The sequence below is a fragment of the Muscardinus avellanarius genome (assembly GCF_963383645.1).
Source record: "Muscardinus avellanarius genome assembly, chromosome: 13".
Classification (NCBI taxonomy): domain Eukaryota; kingdom Metazoa; phylum Chordata; class Mammalia; order Rodentia; family Gliridae; genus Muscardinus; species Muscardinus avellanarius.
Genome location: NC_137799.1, coordinates 47,262,419 through 47,281,689, shown reverse-complemented (window position 1 = coordinate 47,281,689; position 19,271 = coordinate 47,262,419). Strand labels below are relative to the sequence as shown.

General features: G+C 43.2%; 1 protein-coding gene across 6 annotated transcripts in view; it reads left to right on the top strand.

Moving 5' to 3' along the window:
* Positions 1–14,404, top strand: part of TEK (TEK receptor tyrosine kinase) — a gene marked incomplete at both ends in the record, with an annotated part of 115,901 nt that extends 101,497 nt beyond the window's left edge. For all 6 annotated transcript variants that reach the window (XM_080709104.1, XM_080709103.1, XM_080709102.1 and 3 more), the window contains 8 exons: positions 2,747–2,857; positions 5,858–6,048; positions 7,032–7,145; positions 10,062–10,132; positions 11,232–11,272; positions 11,621–11,717; positions 13,398–13,497; positions 14,330–14,404. In XM_080709104.1, coding sequence (XP_080565230.1) covers positions 2,747–2,857; positions 5,858–6,048; positions 7,032–7,145; positions 10,062–10,132; positions 11,232–11,272; positions 11,621–11,717; positions 13,398–13,497; positions 14,330–14,404 — 800 coding nt within the window. The remainder of the gene's footprint in view (positions 1–2,746; positions 2,858–5,857; positions 6,049–7,031; positions 7,146–10,061; positions 10,133–11,231; positions 11,273–11,620; positions 11,718–13,397; positions 13,498–14,329) is intronic.
* Between the last annotated feature and the right edge of the window lie 4,867 nt (positions 14,405–19,271).

Below are 19,271 nucleotides of genomic sequence, written 5' to 3'. Positions count from 1 at the left end.
ATACTCTCAGCCCTTTAAAACAGTTTTTTTTTTTGGAAATAGGGTTTCATTAGCTTGCTGAGAGTCTCACATCATTGCTGAGGCTGGCCTTGAAACTGTGATCCTCCTGTCTCAGCATCTCAAGTACTGGGATTACAGGTGTGTGCCACCACAGTTGGCAAGGAGACCACATTTGTTGAACCACAGTTTTTATCATAGTTCTTAGACATGTTGTTAGAAATGCATCCCCTGGACTGAGGCTAATTAATGAAAACACTATTATCGACTATGTGTACATTTGTGAATCAACCAACACCAATCTCAGTACTCTGCATAGGGAAGGGAGATAGGGAGGTGGACCCACCAAGTGCTGTGTGCATGCATATTACTGTCAACCTGATTTACTTTATAATGAGAGACTATAATGCACCAATAAAAGCACATATAAAAAAAAGAAATGTAGCCGGGTGTGGTGGCGCACACGTGTAATCCTCGCCCTTGGAAGGCAGAGATAGGAGGATTGCGCAGGTTCGAAGCCAGCTGTGCTGGAATAAGAGACCCTGTTTCCAAATAAAAAAAGTATAAAATAGGCCTGGAAGTGTAGCCCAGAAGTAAAAGGGTTTCCAAGAACCCCAGTACCATCACCACCAAAAAAAGAAAGAAAGAAAGAAAAAAAAAAAAAAGAAATGTATCCCCTGGGTCTTCTCCCATGCCCAGTTCTACATGTGGTTTTCTGGGGTAGCATGTGAGGATCTGTGTTTCAAACAGGCTTTCTCAATAGTTCCTCTGTATGCTCAAGTTTGAAAACCACTGATCTAAGGTAACATAAACTAAGTCCTTTCCAGCCGTGTTTATCTCAAGACCCTTTGGTACCTGTCTATTTAATAAGATGGGATAATAAACATCCGAGAAAGTGGGGTGACTAGTTTGCTGGCAGTATAGCCAACTTGTGTGTACAATAGCTCTCCCTGTATGCCTTGACTACAAGGCTGCCTGATGATTTTACAGCTGATATGCCTGGAATGTGGAGCATCAGAGCAGAGCCTATGCCTGGCTCGCATGACTCCTTCTCAAGGCTCTCTAAGGCCACTGATGGGGTTTCCTTCTTTTAGACCACTGTATTGAACCTGGGTTGAAAACTCACTCTCTTTAATTATTTAATTTTGCCCTTTCTTCATTGTGAGGAAGACCACATCAGGAAACAAAACATTACCTATGATTAGAGACAGTAATATGTATCTTAAAGAGATACAAACAAAAAACTTGCTTCAGTAGCCATAAATCCCTCCTCTGTTCTGCTACTTGAGTCAGAGAGGTTGAGGGGGCGGTAACAATGGCGAGAGAAGGCAGGTGTGGAGCCTTATGAAGTCAGATGTTACTGGGATCTGGCCTGAGCTTGATTTGCTATCTTGTGCCCATGTGAAGAGGTAAAACAACTCAGCAAGGTGCCAGCCCCAAACATTTCTGTAGACAGAGCAATGCAGAAAGGGAGGTTACTGAAGTAAGGGCATAAGTCACTACAAAGAGCGTCATTTAAAGATGTCCCTAAGGCATTGACCCTGAGACCACCAGAGCCACAGGAGGCTCCTGTGCTATCAATAGGGCACTCGACTCAGAATCTCCTATCAGTCTTTCAGGTACCATTAGCCCACCTGAGGTGTTGCCACAATTTCTTGGCACCTTCATGCATGTACACAGCCACCACTACCCATTCTTCTCTTCTCTTCTCTTCTCTTCTCTTCTCTTCTCTTCTCTTCTCTTCTCTTCTCTTCTCTCCTCTCCTCTCCTCTCCTCTCCTCTCCTCTCCTCTCCTCTCCTCTCTTCTTCTCCTTTCATTTCGAGATACTGGGGATTGAACTCAGAGGCATTCTACCTCCAATCTATACCCCCAGCCCAATTTTTTATTCTTTATTCTGAAACAGTTTCTTACTAAGTTGTGGAGAGCCTCACTAAGTATCTAAGGCTGGCTGCGAACCCAGATCCTCCTGTCCCAGCCTCCCAAGTACTAGGATTACAAACGTGCGCCACTACACCTGGCTCTCCTCACTTAATTTTTCTAAAAATGCTAATTGCACACCGTACTCCACTCAAGGACGATCAGTCAGTTTGTCTATGAGCCAAAGGCCCTCTCTTCAGCCTCATGCCGGATGGCTCTCCTTCTGGTTTCAGGGCAGAAAAATGTGTGTGTGTGGGAGCAACTCAGTTTCCTGACTACAAAGAAACTTCTATAAAATGTTACTGGGATTTGATTTGGTTAGCAAGTATGATTTGTTAAAAAGGAGCTAAAATTATTAAATCAGGTAAAGTGTGTGCATTAGTGGTAAAGGTTTACCATAACTTTGGTTCTGATCCTCAGCTATTTGTCTCTCAGCAGATTTTACTGGAAGAGCTAAAGTCTACAGACTTGCGTAGCTCTCCCTCTACCAAGTCATTTCACTAAATTTTTGAGAGTTAACCAAGTAAATTTAGAGTGGTGGTTCTCATCCAGGGGCAGTTTTCCCCCCTGAAGAATGTACAGCAATGTCTACTAGTATCTAGTGGATAGGGTCAGGGATGTGTCTAAATGTCCCCCAGTGCGCAGGACAGGCCCAATATCAAAGAATTCTTGGCCCACAGTCTAGTGTGGAGTCAGGAATCTCTGTTGGAGCAATCTCTTTGGTTGGTTTGATTTTGCAGACCTGGTGGTGGCTAAGTGCACCCAAAGGTCCTGGGAGCTGCTCTGAAAGGTGTAACGAGGGGGGATTACAACTCTTGATTTCCTTCCCAGAATATGCCTCCAAAGATGACCACAGGGACTTTGCTGGAGAACTGGAAGTTCTTTGTAAACTTGGACACCATCCAAACATCATCAATCTTTTGGGAGCTTGTGAACATCGAGGTGAGATGCTTTTTTTTTTTCTTTCTCTCTTATTTTTCTTGCCAGACTTAAAAAAGGGCACATTTCATACTGAAACCAGTAAAGATAATAATCATAAGAATGACACCCATTTTTAAGTTACAGTTTCAATCTGAATGTCTAACTCCACTTATAATTGTGCTGAGGCTGGACCATTTGGCTTCTGATGAGGTTTGGCCATTACTGACCATAGGTATCCATGGTTCATACCCGTATCCATCCTCCCTAACCCAGGGCTTTTTTCCCCATATGGTTACTACTGTGGGGAGCCAAGAGCTCTCACTACCAGGAAGATTGAAGTGCCTTGGTTCATCCTATCTGTCTTTTCATTGTTCCTTGAAACTGAAGAAATTGATATTCTGAATAGTAATACCATGAATACTAAGAACGGACAGTAATGTGAAAGTACTACTGATGTTTAAACAATGATACTGCTAATGATGATGATGCTGTCATGGGGTTGTTATGATGGCTTTTATCCAAAGTGCTTTTGATCAGATCGGAGCTTTACAACTATTCTATATTATACATACTTTAAGTTTATATGATAAACTCATCTATTAAGTACTGGCTGTTATAATATGTATGAGTTACGAATGAGTAGGTCACAGTAAAATTATTTTGTGAGTTTTACCTCTGCTTGCTACATGGGTTTGTAGTTCTGATGCTATGCTTAAACTTAGCTTCAAATGGAAAAGTTTGCTCCCTCAAAAAAGCTCCATGCAGTAATTAATTTAACTTGACAACCTCTTGTTGGCTTTGTAGCACAGACACCAACAATGGAAAAGAGATTAGTTCCATTTCCTCAATTTATTAAACTAGAAATATGGGTGCTTTCAACAATATATCATCCAATGATCCAATAAGAGAGTAATTCAGAAAGCCAGATCATGTCCCTTAGGGTAAATAACAAAGTCATGACACTTATTTTTGAGCTTTTCCTGGAAACAGTAATCAGTGTGGGACAGCAGTAAATGAAAGTTTAAAAAAAACCAACAACAGAAAAATATGTATCTTAAAGGTGTGTTCTATTATCACATTGGCACATAATTGTTTAGCTCTTAAAAAATTTTTTTTTTGATGGTACTGGGGTTCCTGGAAGCCCTTCTACCTCTGGGCTACGCTCCCAGACCTATTTTTATACTTTTTTAAATTTGGAAACAGGGTCTCTTTAAGCTAGCACGGCTGGCTTCGAACCTGCACGATCCTCCTGTCTCCGCCTCCCAAGCGCAGGGATTACAAGTGTGCGCCACCATGCCCGGCAGCTCTTAAAATTTTTAATTCAGTAAAATGTGAGAAAGCATATTCCTTTCAAAATTTAGGTCTATCTTATAATACAGCAGAATTCAGTGTTAGAAGTTTTTTTAATCAAAATTCAATTTCTTACAATATCTTTGAAGCTCAAATTCATTCTACAGTTTATTTTTTATTTTTATTTTTTGTGGTACTGGGGGTGGAACTCAGGGGCTTTTCTACCTCCGGGCTATACTCCCAGACCTATTTTATACTTTATTTGAAAACAGGGTCTCACTAAGTTGCTGAGAGCCTCACTGAGTAGCTGGGGCTGGCTTCGAAACTGTGAGATCGATCCTCCTATCTCAGCCTCCTAAGTACTGAGATTACAAATGTGCACCACCATCCCCGGCTCATTCAACAGTAAAATGATGGTTTGCAATGGGTGTGGTGGCGCACACTTTAATCCCAGTACTTGGGAGGCTGAGACAGGAGGATCATGCTGTTCAAAGCCAGCCTCAGCTACTTAGCAAGACTCTCAGAAACTTAGTGAGACCCTGTTTCCAAATAACATATAAAAAATAGGTCTAGGAGTGTAGCCCGGAGGTAGAAAGTCCCTGGGTTCCATCCTCAGTACCACAAATAAAAAATGAATAGATAAATACAACGATGGTTTGAAAAAAAAAAAAGATCTCCTTAAAAAAACACAAAACAGTAAAATCACTTTAGTTCTCTTTGGCTCCAATATCATTGTCTTTTTCCCCCCAAAGCATAAAGGAAGAATAGGAAGCAATTTGAAATCAGAAATAAAACTAACATTTTCTAGGAACTATTTATTTTTCCTAAAAGTTCAAGTTTTCTTGTTTCTTGAAGCAAAATGCAATTTCTGAAACTAGACTGCCGACCAGTGGTGCATTTAGCAATGGGTGACTGAGTGGGGATCTGGGGAAGAGCCTAGGCAGGGGAGACAGTTACCTGTTGTGAGTCATCCCACTAGGGGTCCTTACTCATTGTCATTGTTTGTAGTAATCTCAAGAAAAACTAGAGACAGACTGTAACAACATGCCTGGCCCATACTAGGTTCTAGTACGAATACTAAATAAAAAAACAAGCCGGGCACTTAAACTGGCAACTCACACACACCTGTAATCCCAGTACTTGGGAGGCCAAGACAGAGGAATACAGGTTTGAGGCCAGCCTCGGCAATTTAGCAAGACCCTGTTTCAAAACAAAATATAAAAAGAGTTGGGTTGGGTCTAGCTCAGAGGTAGAAGCCCCCTGGTTTCAATCCCTAGTGTCTGTTTGTCTGTCTGTCTGTCTGTCTGTCTGTCTGTCTCTCTCTCACACACACACACACACACACACACACACACACACACACACGTGTGCACGCGCATGTGCACACACACACACATTTAAAGTGATGAGTAGAAAGTGTTCTGGATGCAGAAGAGGCTGCTGTGAGTTTATTCTGCTAGTATTGCCCAGTGTGTAAAAGCATTTCAGGAAGGCTGCACTAGTCCACATTTGGTAAGAATAGAGAGGAGAGTAGAAGAGGGAGTCTGTGAATTCAAGCATGGCCCTTTTGGAGGAGAGCAGGAAGCTGTCACCTCTCCTCAGTCCCCAGCATTACCAGGTTGCATTAGACCTGTTTCTGTCCGACTGAATGGATTTTATAAGCAGTTTCCAGGACACATTTCACAGGTGTTCAGCTGCTGCTAAGGTGATCCTCTGGTCCTCTCCTCACAGGCTACTTGTACCTGGCCATCGAGTACGCCCCCCACGGAAACCTGCTGGACTTCCTGCGCAAAAGCCGCGTGCTGGAGACCGACCCTGCCTTCGCCATCGCCAACAGCACCGCTTCCACGCTCTCCTCCCAGCAACTTCTTCACTTTGCCGCAGACGTGGCCCGGGGGATGGACTACTTGAGCCAAAAACAGGTTCGTTCTGACAACCTGGCTTCGGACATCTTTTCTCTTGGGGTTCTTGCTACAGTTGGGCTTTGCATGATTTTCCTGCCAACTACTCTTCTTTCATTCCTTCTTACAAGCTCCTTAATTTTATTTGTTAAAATAGAAATGAATGTCCAATACCAGCAGTCTATTTATCTACTGAATTGTATAATGTGTATCTGGTGAGGTGCCTTAACCTGTCTCAGCTTGGCTGGCCTTCAAATAATGCCCGAGAGCAGAGCTGCTGCCCCACAACTGAAGACTGAATGACCTGGACTTTCCCCCTTAAAGGCTTCTCTTTGGACATGGAAGGCTCATTTAGCAGAATCCACTATCTGAGACATTTGGATAAATGCTTTGGGAACTGGATGCTGGTGACCTTTTGTGTGTGTGTGTGTGTGTGTGTGTGTGTGTGTGTGTGTGGTACTGAGGATGAAACCCAGAGGGTTTCTGCCTCTGGGTTATAATCCCAGACCTGATTTTTTATTTTATTAGTAAACAGGGTCTCACTAAGTTGCTGAGAGTCTAAGTAGCTGAGGCTGGCTTCGAACCTGTGCGATCCTCCTGTTTCAGCCTCCCAAGCACGGGGATTACAAGCATGGGCCACCACGCCCAGCTGCTGGTGACTTTTTAAAACCCCTTTTATGAGCCGGGCGTGGTGGCACACGCTTGTAATCCCAGCATTTGGGAGGCTGAGACCGGAGGATCGTGGTTTGCGGACAGCCTCACCTACTTGGTGAGGCCCTCCGCACTGTAAAGAATTAAAAAAACTAGGGTAGGGGGTATAGCTTGGAGGTCAAATGCTCCCAGGTTCCATCCCCAGACCCACAAGCAAAACAAAACAAAACAAAACAAAACACCCTTTCATACTATTGTTTCTTCTCCATTTCCTAATGGGCTCTGTGCTTGCAAAATGAAGCGAGAAAGCAAGTATTATGCTGAAGATACATGATTTTTTTTTTTAATTTCAGTTTATCCACAGAGATCTAGCTGCCAGAAATATTTTAGTTGGTGAAAACTATGTAGCTAAAATAGCAGATTTTGGATTATCCCGAGGTCAAGAAGTATACGTGAAAAAGACGATGGTAAGTTCAGAATACAGATGCTGATAAGATACTTCTTCCAGACCCTCCCTCTCCTGATGGCAGTTCTTTTAGAACATCATTTCTCTTTGCTTCCTGGAGGACTTGACAGTATCCTAGCATGGCCCAGTCAGCATCCTCTCAAGTTTTGCCTCCTCACATGGTCTCCACATCACTAGTGAAGGATGCACGGTCATGTGTGCTCATGTGGTCAAACATTCAAATCTAGTGGTTTAGGGTCTCTGGTCCTCATTCAGTCCAGGCCTCTCAGTGTCTCACTCTGAGTTGCTCTTACAACCCTCTTGGGAACAGCAAACATAGCAGGCAAACAAAAACTCAATATACTTCCCCAAATCAAGAAAATATATTCATGGATCCCTAAGTCACAAGGAAGCCCTCTAGAGAAATTCACAACTCGTGTGTGTGTGTGTGTGTGTGTGTGTGTGTGTGTGTGTGTGTGTTGGAGGGACTGAGCATTCCACCTCTGAGCCACACCCCCATCCCTATTTATTTATTTATTTATTTATTTATTTTTGAGGTACTGGGGATAGAACCCAGGAACATTCTACCTCCGAGCTACACCCCCAGCCCTATTTTCTATTTTTTATTTTGAAACAAGGACTCACTGAGTAGCAAAGGGTCTCACTAAGTAGCTGAGTCTGTCCATGAACCATAATCCTCCTGTCACAGCCTCCCAAATACTGGGATTACAAGTGTGCACCACCATGCCCAGCTTTTATTTATTTATTTATTTATTTATTTATTTATTTATTTATTTATTTATTTATTTATTTATTTTGGTACTGGGGTTCCTGGAAGCCCTTCTACCTCTGGGCTACATTCCCAGACCTATTTTTATATATTTTTTGAAACAGGGTCTCTTAAGCCAGCGCGGCTGGCTTCGAACAAGCGTGAACCTCCTGTCTCCACCTCCCAAGTGCAGGGATTACAAGCGTGCGCCACCACGCCTGGCCCAGCTTCGATTTTTTTTTAAAAACTATTTTATTGGTGCATTGTATTCATACATCATAATGGGGTAAAATACTTGTGTAGACATACATGCACACATCACCCAGCCAGCCCCCACCCAATCCCCACCCCACTTCCTCCCCATCCCTCCCTCCCATGCTTGGCTTAGTGGTTGACTACAATATGAATAAGTACATCGTGTGCTTTAGAGAGTTTCCTTCTTCCCTAAAGAAGAAGTTTGTTTGTCTTACTTGCTCAGTTTGTCTTACTTGCTCCTCTGTAGGATTTCTTTTTTCATCTAGAGTTCCTCCTACGACCCATGCCAGCTTTGATTTTTTAAATTTTGAAACAGTGGCTTGCTAAGTTGCCGAGGGTCTAAGTCGCTGACATGTTCTCAGCCGTCCAAGCACTGGGGTTACAGGTATAAATTTATAACTACAAATGGCCCACGTGAAATTTCTCTCCACACTAAAGGTTCACCATTCACTTCTCAAGTCTGAATGAAATTCACTTTTTCCTAATGACACCCACTCTCCCAAATAGTATTTTATTGTCAAGTAGAGGAAAGAAGGAGAAAACTAACCATAGGGACTTCGGGAAAGAGCGAAACAGGACTTCCTCTGCTTTGGGCGCCCATTTTGGAACTGTGGAGTCCTGGGAATGCCACGTTCCTGCACAGTTGTGCTTTGTGGACATGGTGCTACCACCTCTGTTTCCCAGGGTGGGCAGAGTGTGGGACCCCGGGGCGCAAACTCTGTCATCTTTCCCGTGTCTGGCAGCTCTTCTCCAGTGAGATTCCTGAGTCTATGAATGCTGCCTGGGTTCAGCTCTCCAGAGCTGCTCCAGCTGTGAGATACAGGAGGCCTTTTGGCTTCATGACATCAAACTGTCCCTTTCAGGGGCTTGCGTTTATCCTCATATCCAGGTTTCCTTTCTTTACAATGTACTTATTTTAGTCACTGACAAGATAAAATAAAAACAATATTCAAGAACTTTTGAAAAGGAAGGCACTCATAATTCATCACCTAGATGCATTAATTTTTTTTGGCCTAATGCTTTCTACAACATACCTATTTTTACATAGTTATAAAAGCTCAGTGAACATGATCATTTTGGGCCTTTCCACTTCTTTTTTTGTTGTAGGGCCCTACATGACCCTGGAGTCTTATCAACATCAGAACCTTAGAAGCCATAGGTGCCTCCCCAAGGGCTGGCTTCCCGGCAGTTCTATCTTCCCTAGGCTTCTCAGGTTTTGACCCACTCACTGCAGGTGTTTCTTGAAAGAAAAAAAGATAAATCCAGGCATGATGACTTATGTCTCTCATCCAAGCACTTAGGGGGCTAAGGCAGAAGGATCGCAGGTTCAAGACCAGCCCCAACAACTTAGACTCTCAGCAACCTAGTGAGACCCTGTTTCAAAATAAAAAGGGTTGGAGAGATAGCTTGGAGGTAGATCTTGTGTTTGATCCCTAGTACAGCAAACAAACACATACACACATGCATACCCAGGGCACTTTAATACACCTAGTCTAGCTCTCCCAGCTCCTCTCTCCTTCACAGGGCGCCTGCCCTGCTCCACTTGGGGATGGGGCGTCCCAGCCGAGGGGTTGGCAGGACTGACTCCATGGCCTACATGTTTCATTTGGATGCTCTTCTTATATCTCCAGGCTAACACTTGTTCACTTGGAATTTCATAAAGGGCAAGGATTTCTTGGAGAATTTTGGAGGGAGGCTGAGAGGCTGGTCAAAATAAAGAATAAAAAATAGGGCTGGGGGTGTAACTTAGAGGTAGACTGCCCCTGGGTTCCATCCCCAGTACCAAAAAAAAAAAAAAAGACATGCATACATAATTTAAAATGGACCAATTAACTAGATGGATAGATGGGAGGTTAGTTATTTTTTCAGATCATAGTCCCTTGCTGCTCAGTGACCTCACCCTGTTCTCTCCAGGGAAGGCTCCCGGTGCGCTGGATGGCGATCGAGTCCCTAAACTACAGTGTCTACACAACCAACAGTGATGTGTGAGTAAGCTCCTTATTGCTTAGAGATTTTCCCTTACCCCCGAAAAATGCATATTTATCAGAGGTTTCAAAGGGAAATAGGAATGTCCTGTACTTTCATGGGGGAAATAAATTCAGAGAATAAATGAAGCCACATGGCAGTTCCAGGTGTGACATCAGTGGTGGCAGGTACCGGGTCTCCTTTGCTTGCCAAGGAGAGAGGTGACTTCTTGGTGTCTAGAGGGACAAAAGGCAGACGGGCCTTCCTGTGACTCCACTTCCTGGACCTGGCTCACAGGAAGCAGCCCCAAATAGCTGCTGTGGGCACAGGAGGTGAGGACAAGGGGAAGGCCAGACCATGGGGCCTTCCCTGCCTCATTGACAGTCTTGGGCTGACTGTGGTGGGAAGGATTGGGGTGGAAACTTGTCCTTTTTTTTTGTGGTACTGGGATTGAACCCAGGGGCATTCTACCTTTGAGCTACACCGCCACCCCTATTTTTTTATTCTTTATTTTGAAACAAGGTCTCACTGAGTTGCAAAGGGCCTCACGAAGTAGTTGAGGCTGTCCACAAACCACGGTCCTCCTGTATCAACTTTCCAAATGCTGGGATTACAAGTGTATGCCACCACACCTGGCTAGTGCTCCATTTTCAGAAGGAAAAAACAAGATCCCCAGAAGGTTATAGTGACTTGTTCAAGGACTTCTGCTTATGCCAGCAGGAGAAAAGAGACCAGCAACTGCTGTGTCTCCATGGTGTATTATCTCTATATAACTGTGAGGCTTGGAATGGTACCTCTACTTCCATGAGAATACACTAAGAAGTCCCAAGTATTTTGAATAGTATGTCCCAGGCTATCCATGTACTGATGGGCAGAGATGGGATTTAACTGAGATCTGTCTTAGAATTTTGGTGTTCTGGTATTCACTACTTAAGAAGAGCTATGGGCTTTGGTGAGGAGGAGAGGACCCTACACTGTACAGTGCCTTATCCCAGGAAGGAGACATTTAACATTTCTTTTTCTGAGAAAAGGTCCGTCATCACCCTGGCTTTGGGGGCAGGATATCAAATAGATAACCTGTTCGCCGACTCACCAGTTTTGTATCTGTCTCTTCCACAGATGGTCCTACGGTGTGTTGCTATGGGAGATTGTTAGCTTAGGTAAGTGTTAGTGTTTATCTACCGGGTGAGCCTGGGCAAAGCATTGCCTCCTAACAGAATTCCACTGGGCACCGTGTGTGGTGCTATCAGATGTGGCGCCACATGTAGGCAGACTCAGGGAAGGACTGTCAGTCATATGGCCTGTGGTGGTTCTATCCCCTGAAGGTCACACTTGAGGACAGTGCATGTCCAGCCTGGCGTACAGGGGGTTTGCAAAGGGAGGCATGCTGGGTCACGCCTCCTTCAAAATCCTGTCTCCCTCCTTCCCTCGTGGTTTTGGAGCTCCAAGGCTGGGTGCACTGCCTTCCATTGCCAGAAGGACAGGGCAGCATCATTCCCATCTTCCAGGTGGCACCCCTTACTGCGGGATGACGTGTGCAGAGCTCTATGAGAAGCTGCCCCAGGGCTACAGACTGGAGAAGCCCCTGAACTGTGATGACGAGGTGTAAGTCAGGCCTCACCTGAGGGCCATTTTGTCTTAACCTTCCTCCACACCTTTCTTGGACAGGTCGACTCTAATGAAGTTGTCTAATACATACATATACATACATACATACATACATACATACATACACGTCGGCACACAGGCACATGGCCAAACCGAGATCCCAGATAGCTGAACAAAGGGGGGGCTCCTTGTACTAAGACTATAACATAATACACAAGGTGTAGGAGCTCTCAAGGCATAGAAATCTAGGAGAAATTTAAAGACTCTTGGCAAGGTTGAAATGAGGAACGGCAACAAGTGCATGAAAAATCAGAAAAAAATTTATGAAATTTTCCATGAATAGATAAGTGTATGTAACTTTATGATTAATGTTGAAGATAGAAATTTCGAAGCTATTCCATTATGGAAGATGGAATTTTGTTCATAGAATCTTTATTCTGCTGAGACTATTTTAGGAATATGAATTATTTTGAGAGAAAGAATGATTAACTTTGGTGATACCACCCTTCCAGAACTCTCCATAGGAACAGATGCCAGACTGACATCATTAGAAGAAAGCAGGTCTCTAGGTTGAGCAGATCATTGATTGTCCAGACTGTAAGAGTGAGAGTGTGTGATTAATAATGTCATTCTAAAAGAGGCATGAATGCAAGTTACTCGGGGCACAACCAGGATGTACTTGGAGCATTACTGGACAAGGTCTTCCAGATTTTACCTCTAAGAGTGATACATAAGGAGACTATGTTCCATCATTAAGAAATGTCTGTTAAAATACAACTGTTCTAGAATCCGTGACACTTAGGCTGATGGTTGGTAGTCCTCCATATATACAGGCACCCCTGAAGCATTTGTTCAGTATGAGGGCACCTACAGCCCACTCCCAGACATCTTGATTCTGTATGTAGGTCTAGGACTGGTTCCAAAGATCTTCATTTTAATATAACAAATAGTCCTAACCATATCTGAAAAAGCACTGGCTTAGATCATTGTTTCCTACACTATGTTTACCAGTGTGTTACAAGAAATAAAGGATTCACAGAGAAAGGAGTTCTGTGGTCAGTTGAGAAAGCTTCATGTTAAGTTTGGTGCCAGTTCAAGCGGTTATAACAAGGTTCCATAATCTGGGCAGTTGATAAACATAAACATCTTTCTCACAATTTGGAAGGCTGGAAAGCCTAAGATCAAGGTGCCGGTGGATTTGGTGCCTGGTGCTCTGGATGATTGCCTGGCTCTTAGATGACCGTCGAACATTCAATCCATTGCACTTAAACAGGCTTTTTGTTGGTTGAAAGAACTTTTGAACATCCTCCCTTTAAGAAGGAGATGTAGTGGTAGCATGTTACAAGAGACACTAAGATTTTGAGAGATGTGGTGTTCCAAGAGGAATGCTACTCTACACACCACACACACACACACACACACACACACACACACACACTTCTTTCTGGATGATCAGAAGGGCTGAGACCAAGATCCTGCAGGAATGGTACCCAAAGTCAGCCCAGAGCTACCTGAGTGGAAACTTCCTAGGTGCTGTGCTTTCATCGTCTGCTGGCTAAGCGTCCCAGCCTTGCTCTGGAGGCCACTCCTCTTCTCTTGTTACCTGCCTCACATTAAGACATGCCCAGGGCTGAGATACAGTCACAGAACTAATCCTTTAACTCTTTGTTTGCAAAGGTTTGATCTGATGAGGCAGTGCTGGCGGGAGAAGCCGTATGAGAGGCCATCGTTTGCTCAGATACTGGTGTCCTTAAACAGGATGTTAGAAGAACGAAAGGTGAGTACACAGTTTAAAGCAGGATCTCTTTAACTGGAATTGCTGTTGTACCCAGGGTGGTTAACAACAACAACAACAAAAAAGATTGATGCCATTCAAGGTAGATGTTATAGGGGCATTGAGGATATGCTGCTCCACAACGTTGAAGAAGTTGCCATTTTTTTTGGGGGGGTGAATACAATTTCTGTACACAAAAATGTTGTACGTATGCTAGAACAACACTAAAAGAATTAGTCAAGCTCTAAAAGAACTAGTCTTTTAGAGCTTGAAGGAATCTTAGTCATAAACTATGACCTTTTAATTTGCTAGATGAAGAAATAGATTCAGAGAGGTAAAAGTGATTTGTCCAAGAAAACACAGACAACAGTCTGGTCTATAGATTACTATGGGAAAAGTCAGAAATCCTAAACATTTATAAAAGGTAGCTGGCTGTACCAATATAGGGTTCATCAGGTAAATAAATCTAAGTTAAGAAAACAGATGCTTAATATCACCAAAACTCAAGTGATAATTCAGTGAAAGACCTGGGTGAGACCACACAGGGAGATGTGGGCAGAAAAAGGAGCCCTAAAAAACCTGGCCAGTTCAGGAGGTACCAATGAGAGATCTTGAGAAAAAGAAGGTCAGAGACTAAGAATAGGGAAAGCTTGACATCTTACCATCAGGAAAAAATTGTTAAATATAGACAACGAAGGGATTGAGGGGAGAAAAACATCCCCCGAGTCCCTAGCATTGGAATCAAAACTAAGAGAACCAAGGAGTTGTCCTAACTCCCCCCTGGAGAGGTGGGACCAAGGCAGCCTGTGTCCCTCACCCATTCTTGCTCTTGCAGACCTACGTGAACACCACGCTTTATGAGAAGTTTACCTATGCAGGCATCGACTGCTCTGCTGAAGAGGCTGCCTAGGAAAGAATGTCAGAGCGTCTCCACCTACATGCCCTCCTCTCTCCTTCACTGGAGAGAGAGATCCTTTATACCTGCTGAGAAAGCAAGCAAACCACTGCCAATAGATGCGATACCTGCGTGTGTATATATTGCTGTATGTCTGGGACCTTCAACACACCCCCGTGTGGACCTAGAGTGCGCTCTGACTCCAATAGGACTGTATATACTGCTGTAAGAATGTGCTTAGGCTGAATGCCTGTTTGTGGTTTCCTATGCAATAATATATTTTTCTAAAACTGTGGACTTCATAGGAAGGTGTGAAAGTACCATGACTGTAATGCGTAATTTGTTATTGTCCTAGATATTTTTATATTTACCTTTATAATTGAATGTTATAAAATGCTTAACTCTATAGAAAATATTGTTAATAAACCTGACAATTACCCCCACCTATATCACAGGTAAGAATGCATTGTAACAGATTATGGGTTAATATCAAAGAGGCTGAAAATTCCAAGCAATGTGAAATATTCTTCTTTCCATAAATTTTGCCCCTTACCTGTGGTTGCTGATACATTTCCTCTGGTCATACGGCAACTTTGTCTTGTGTTTCTGTGCCCACAAGTCAGACCAGAATGCTAACACCTCAAAAATTTAATACACATCTAAGAACCTTCAGAGAAATATAAATAGAGTTAATAGGCAAATTAGTGGAATTTATATCATATTAGTGGGCTTTAGTTTCCCTGGTAATATTGACCTGTGTATTTTAAGAAATAATAAAGATAGAAGGCCAAGTGTGATATTTGGGAGACCCGGGACATTTATCAGATTGAATTAACATTCCTACATTGTAAAAAGTTTCAAGTTTTGATCAGTTGTGAATTTATCATTTATACTATAGGCACTGGTTGCACTGAGAGTGTATTGTAAGTGAATAAATGTCTTGCCTACCCATGTTTTATCCATCTGTATGTCTTATAGATATCAGCAGATATCTTCATTATGCATTAAGAAAAATTTCTTGAGTTATTAACCCTACCTTGTCAGGAAGAGGCCTGTAGAGCAGTTGGTGAGTATGCTCCGCCAGACAGAACCCAGCACTCACACGGTTGGAAAGGTCTCCTACTTCATATTCTTGCCTCAGGGCAGTGTATCCCTGGTAGTGTTCCAATATGACCCCAGGGCGTAGAATGAGAATCCCTTTAAATTGCATTACAGTGTTACATAGTAGTTTAGCACGCTGCAGAAGTTCTGCGTTCCTGCCTTTAAACTTAGGCATACGGAAAAGACATGGCAACCGAATTCATCCCAAATGCTTTTTTTCACAACAGCATATTCAAGGAAAGATAAAGAAAATCTTCTGGTAAACCACTTATTTAATAAACTACATGGAAACTCAAATGAAGAGCACTGAAATATATGGAGTAATATAATCAAGATGGCGGAGGAGGAGATACTAGCCTTCATCGCCCCACGGAAGAATAAATATATAAAGCGATTCAGAAACCAAAAATAGGCCAGACAGGGTTCAACAGCTCATTAAGAAATATACAGCACCACAACTAAGGGGGAAAATAACCTGAAATATCTACAGGAGGGCGTAGCTGGTAAGAGTGGCTTACTTGAGATGCCAGAGAGACAGCCCAAGAAGGAAGGTGAAGGCTGCAGGTATCAGCCACATGGTGGAAACCACATTGGTCCTCAGCAGCCTGTTCTGCAGAGAACACTGGCATCTCCTGCCACTGTGATAAACAACAGCTATGCCTACTGGGGAGTCCCAGAGTGATGCACAGCTGCACTCCCCTACTCACTCCCACAATGAGAAGAAAGGACTCATCACCCCAACTCCAAGCCACCCTCAAAGGTTAGGCACAAAGTGCTGCTCAGCACTTTGGAAGATGAAATATAAATTCAAACTCACTGAATTTCTCACATTACCTCTCCCTGGCCTCAGCCCCAGCCCCAGCTTTAGAAATCACCGTGCATAGGTGACCTTTAAAATGGAATGCACACATCTCCTTCTCCTTTTCTCTTTGAAAGTGTCAGAAGGCCCTGAACCATCATGAACAAACCAGACATCCAGCAGCAGCAGCAGAGCCGAGCTAGTCACTGAAACAACATTGTAGAGACTGAAAGGTTTATTTTTTTCTTTTTAACCTTCCAAAGTGCCGGTTCCATGCAAATTTTTGCATTTTCACTAGATCCGTGAACTTCAAATAATACAGAATTTTTAAAAGATAGACGATTTTTTTTATGTCACCTACACATTTTCAAAATGAACCCTTCAGTTTAAAATAAAATTAACACTGCCTTCCACCAACACATAATTAAAATAACATAGGGCTAGGGGTATAGCTCAAAGTTAGAATGGCCTTGAGTTTCAATCCCAAGTACCCTCCCCCCAAGAATAAGAATACTGGTGGCAGCAAAAATGGTAGCAACAATAGGTATGACAAGATTGCAGGTAATGCGGAGCAGTAACAACGTGTAAGTTACTAGTGTAGTTCACTCACTACATTACACTGCAGAATGACCTAATAAGGTGGGGATTTTTTTACTGTCTTTTTATAGCTAAGGGAACTGAAGCTTAAGGAGGTTAAGAAACTTGCCCAAGCTAAGTCAGTAAAGTAGAAACAAATTAAATCTAAGTAATATAATTAATAGGGTAGAAAGAAATCAAATAGAAGTAACATGACTTTATAGTACACACTTTTCTGCCCTGAGACTACCAGCAGGGGGCAGCATGAGCGCAGAGGGGTTCTTAACAGGACTGGGGGAGCTGAGAGGGGCTGACCAAGTGGCATAAACATTTTCCTGGTCTGCTTGTTTGCCTATGGGGAAGAAACACAGCTAAGATCTCAGACATACTCAGTTCCAAATCCTCTATCATGTGAGGAAGCTGAATAAATTCTTACTGAAGTTTGGTCAAGGGAGAAATGTGATAGAACAGATGGAAGGGGTGAAGAGTCAGATAACTAGAGAGGCCAGAAGTTGGGTACCTGAATTCTTCATCAGGAAAACTGTATCTTGAAAGGAGCTTTTGAAGAAGAGTAGCCTGAAGACAAGAGTCATTTAAAGACAGAGAAATGAGGGGTTGGAATTAAACAGCACCCACGCCTGACACGAGCACCTTAGATTCTCCTTTACTGTGGCAGTCGCCACACCAGGCACGCTCCTGTCTGTGTATTCTGCGAGCCCTCGGGCAGGAGTGGGGCAGAGTGCTCCCTTGACGACACCGCTGGGTAATGGCAGGCAGCTTCCTAGGCCCTGGGGCATGGTGCCCCTGCCAACTGGGATTTTCAGAGTAGTGAGGAAAACTGAAATATGAGTGGGATCAGAAAAATTAGTTTGGAAACAAGGAAGGCCTTTCCTGAGACAGGGACACTAAAAGAAAATGGTGGTAGAAATAGAGAAAAGTGGAAAAGACCACAAGTCAGAAGAAATAGACTGATTACCAAGAATAATGTAGCATGATGGTTGGAAATCTGACAGGCAAATAGAAGGTTCCTGAGAAATCAGAGAGGAAAGTCGCAGCAAGAAGTTCACTTCGGAAGGTGGTGTCTCTGAGGCGACCAGAGGACATCTTTGTGAAGGGCTTTCAGTTGCCAACGTACAAAATAGAGTAATGAAAAGAAGGCATTGTTTGGCAAAGCACGGTGAGGAGCAGGGTGCACTCAGCCTGTCACCACTGAACTATTCTCGGATCAGTCACTGACCTCTTGTATGATCCCCAATAAACCATACATCTCCCATGATGCACTTGGGAACTTTCTTTGGTTTTTCATAACCCACTCTATTGCCCTGATACAACTAGGCTGTGGATGAGACAGTTTGTAATCCAGGTAGGAGAGAAAAGGAACCCTCATGCATTCAGAAACTGAGAGAGTAAAGAAAGGGGAATATGTAGGAAGGGAACTTCTAGGATGGTCTTCCACCTCTAAGTTAATGCCTGGTAGCCATAAAAGTGAGTGGGATCATGACAACAAACACCTTAAGTATTAAGGGAAATACTGTTGCTTGTGGGCAAAGCAATTTTGTCAAGAAAAAAAAAAGGGAGGTATGTAAGATAGCAGGAGTTGTATGGTGGCTCTCCTCATCATGGTGCCCACAGAACAAGGGAAAGCGTAAAGCATAATCTCATGTTAAGAAACTACAGGAGGAGTTAAAACTGGAGCATACAAGCCAGGCATGGTGGCACACGCTTGTAATCCCCGCGCTTGGGAGGCTGAGACAGGAGGATAACACAGGTTCGAAGCCAGCCTCAGCTACCTTAGTGAGGCTCTCAGCAACTTAGTGAGACCCTGTTTCCAAATAAAATATAAAATAGGTCTGGGAGTATAGCCCGGAGGTAGGAAGCCTCTGGGTTCCACCCCCAGTACCACACACACACAAAAATAAATAAATAAAATAAGTAAATAAATAAAGCTGGAGCATGCAGTGTGTTTAAATTGGAGACAACTGGGCAATTTATTGGTCCTCTGAAAGGTGCTGATGTGAAGTTTGAAATTCTAGCCTGATGATTTACTAAACTAAAAATGTTTATCAAGAACTAGAGTAAAAATAGTGGTTATTCTAATAGAATGGCGGTCCCATAAATGGAACACCCGTGAATCCAGATTCTCAGAAGGAGAAGATGAGAACTGGAATGAGCTGACTGAGGGACACTCCCAAGGCCCAGACTGGTCATAACTGAGAAGTGAGAGAGATCAGCCAAGGTTAGTTGTGCAGGACACTAGCTGCCACAGAAAGCTGCTGCTGTTAGAAGTCTCTTGCATGAAATGACTTGAAATCAGAAATGATTATTTTTAGATATTATTAAAAGTGTATATTATATATAAATGGAAGATACCTGTGGAGAATGCTGAAAAGGCTTCTGCTTCTCCTT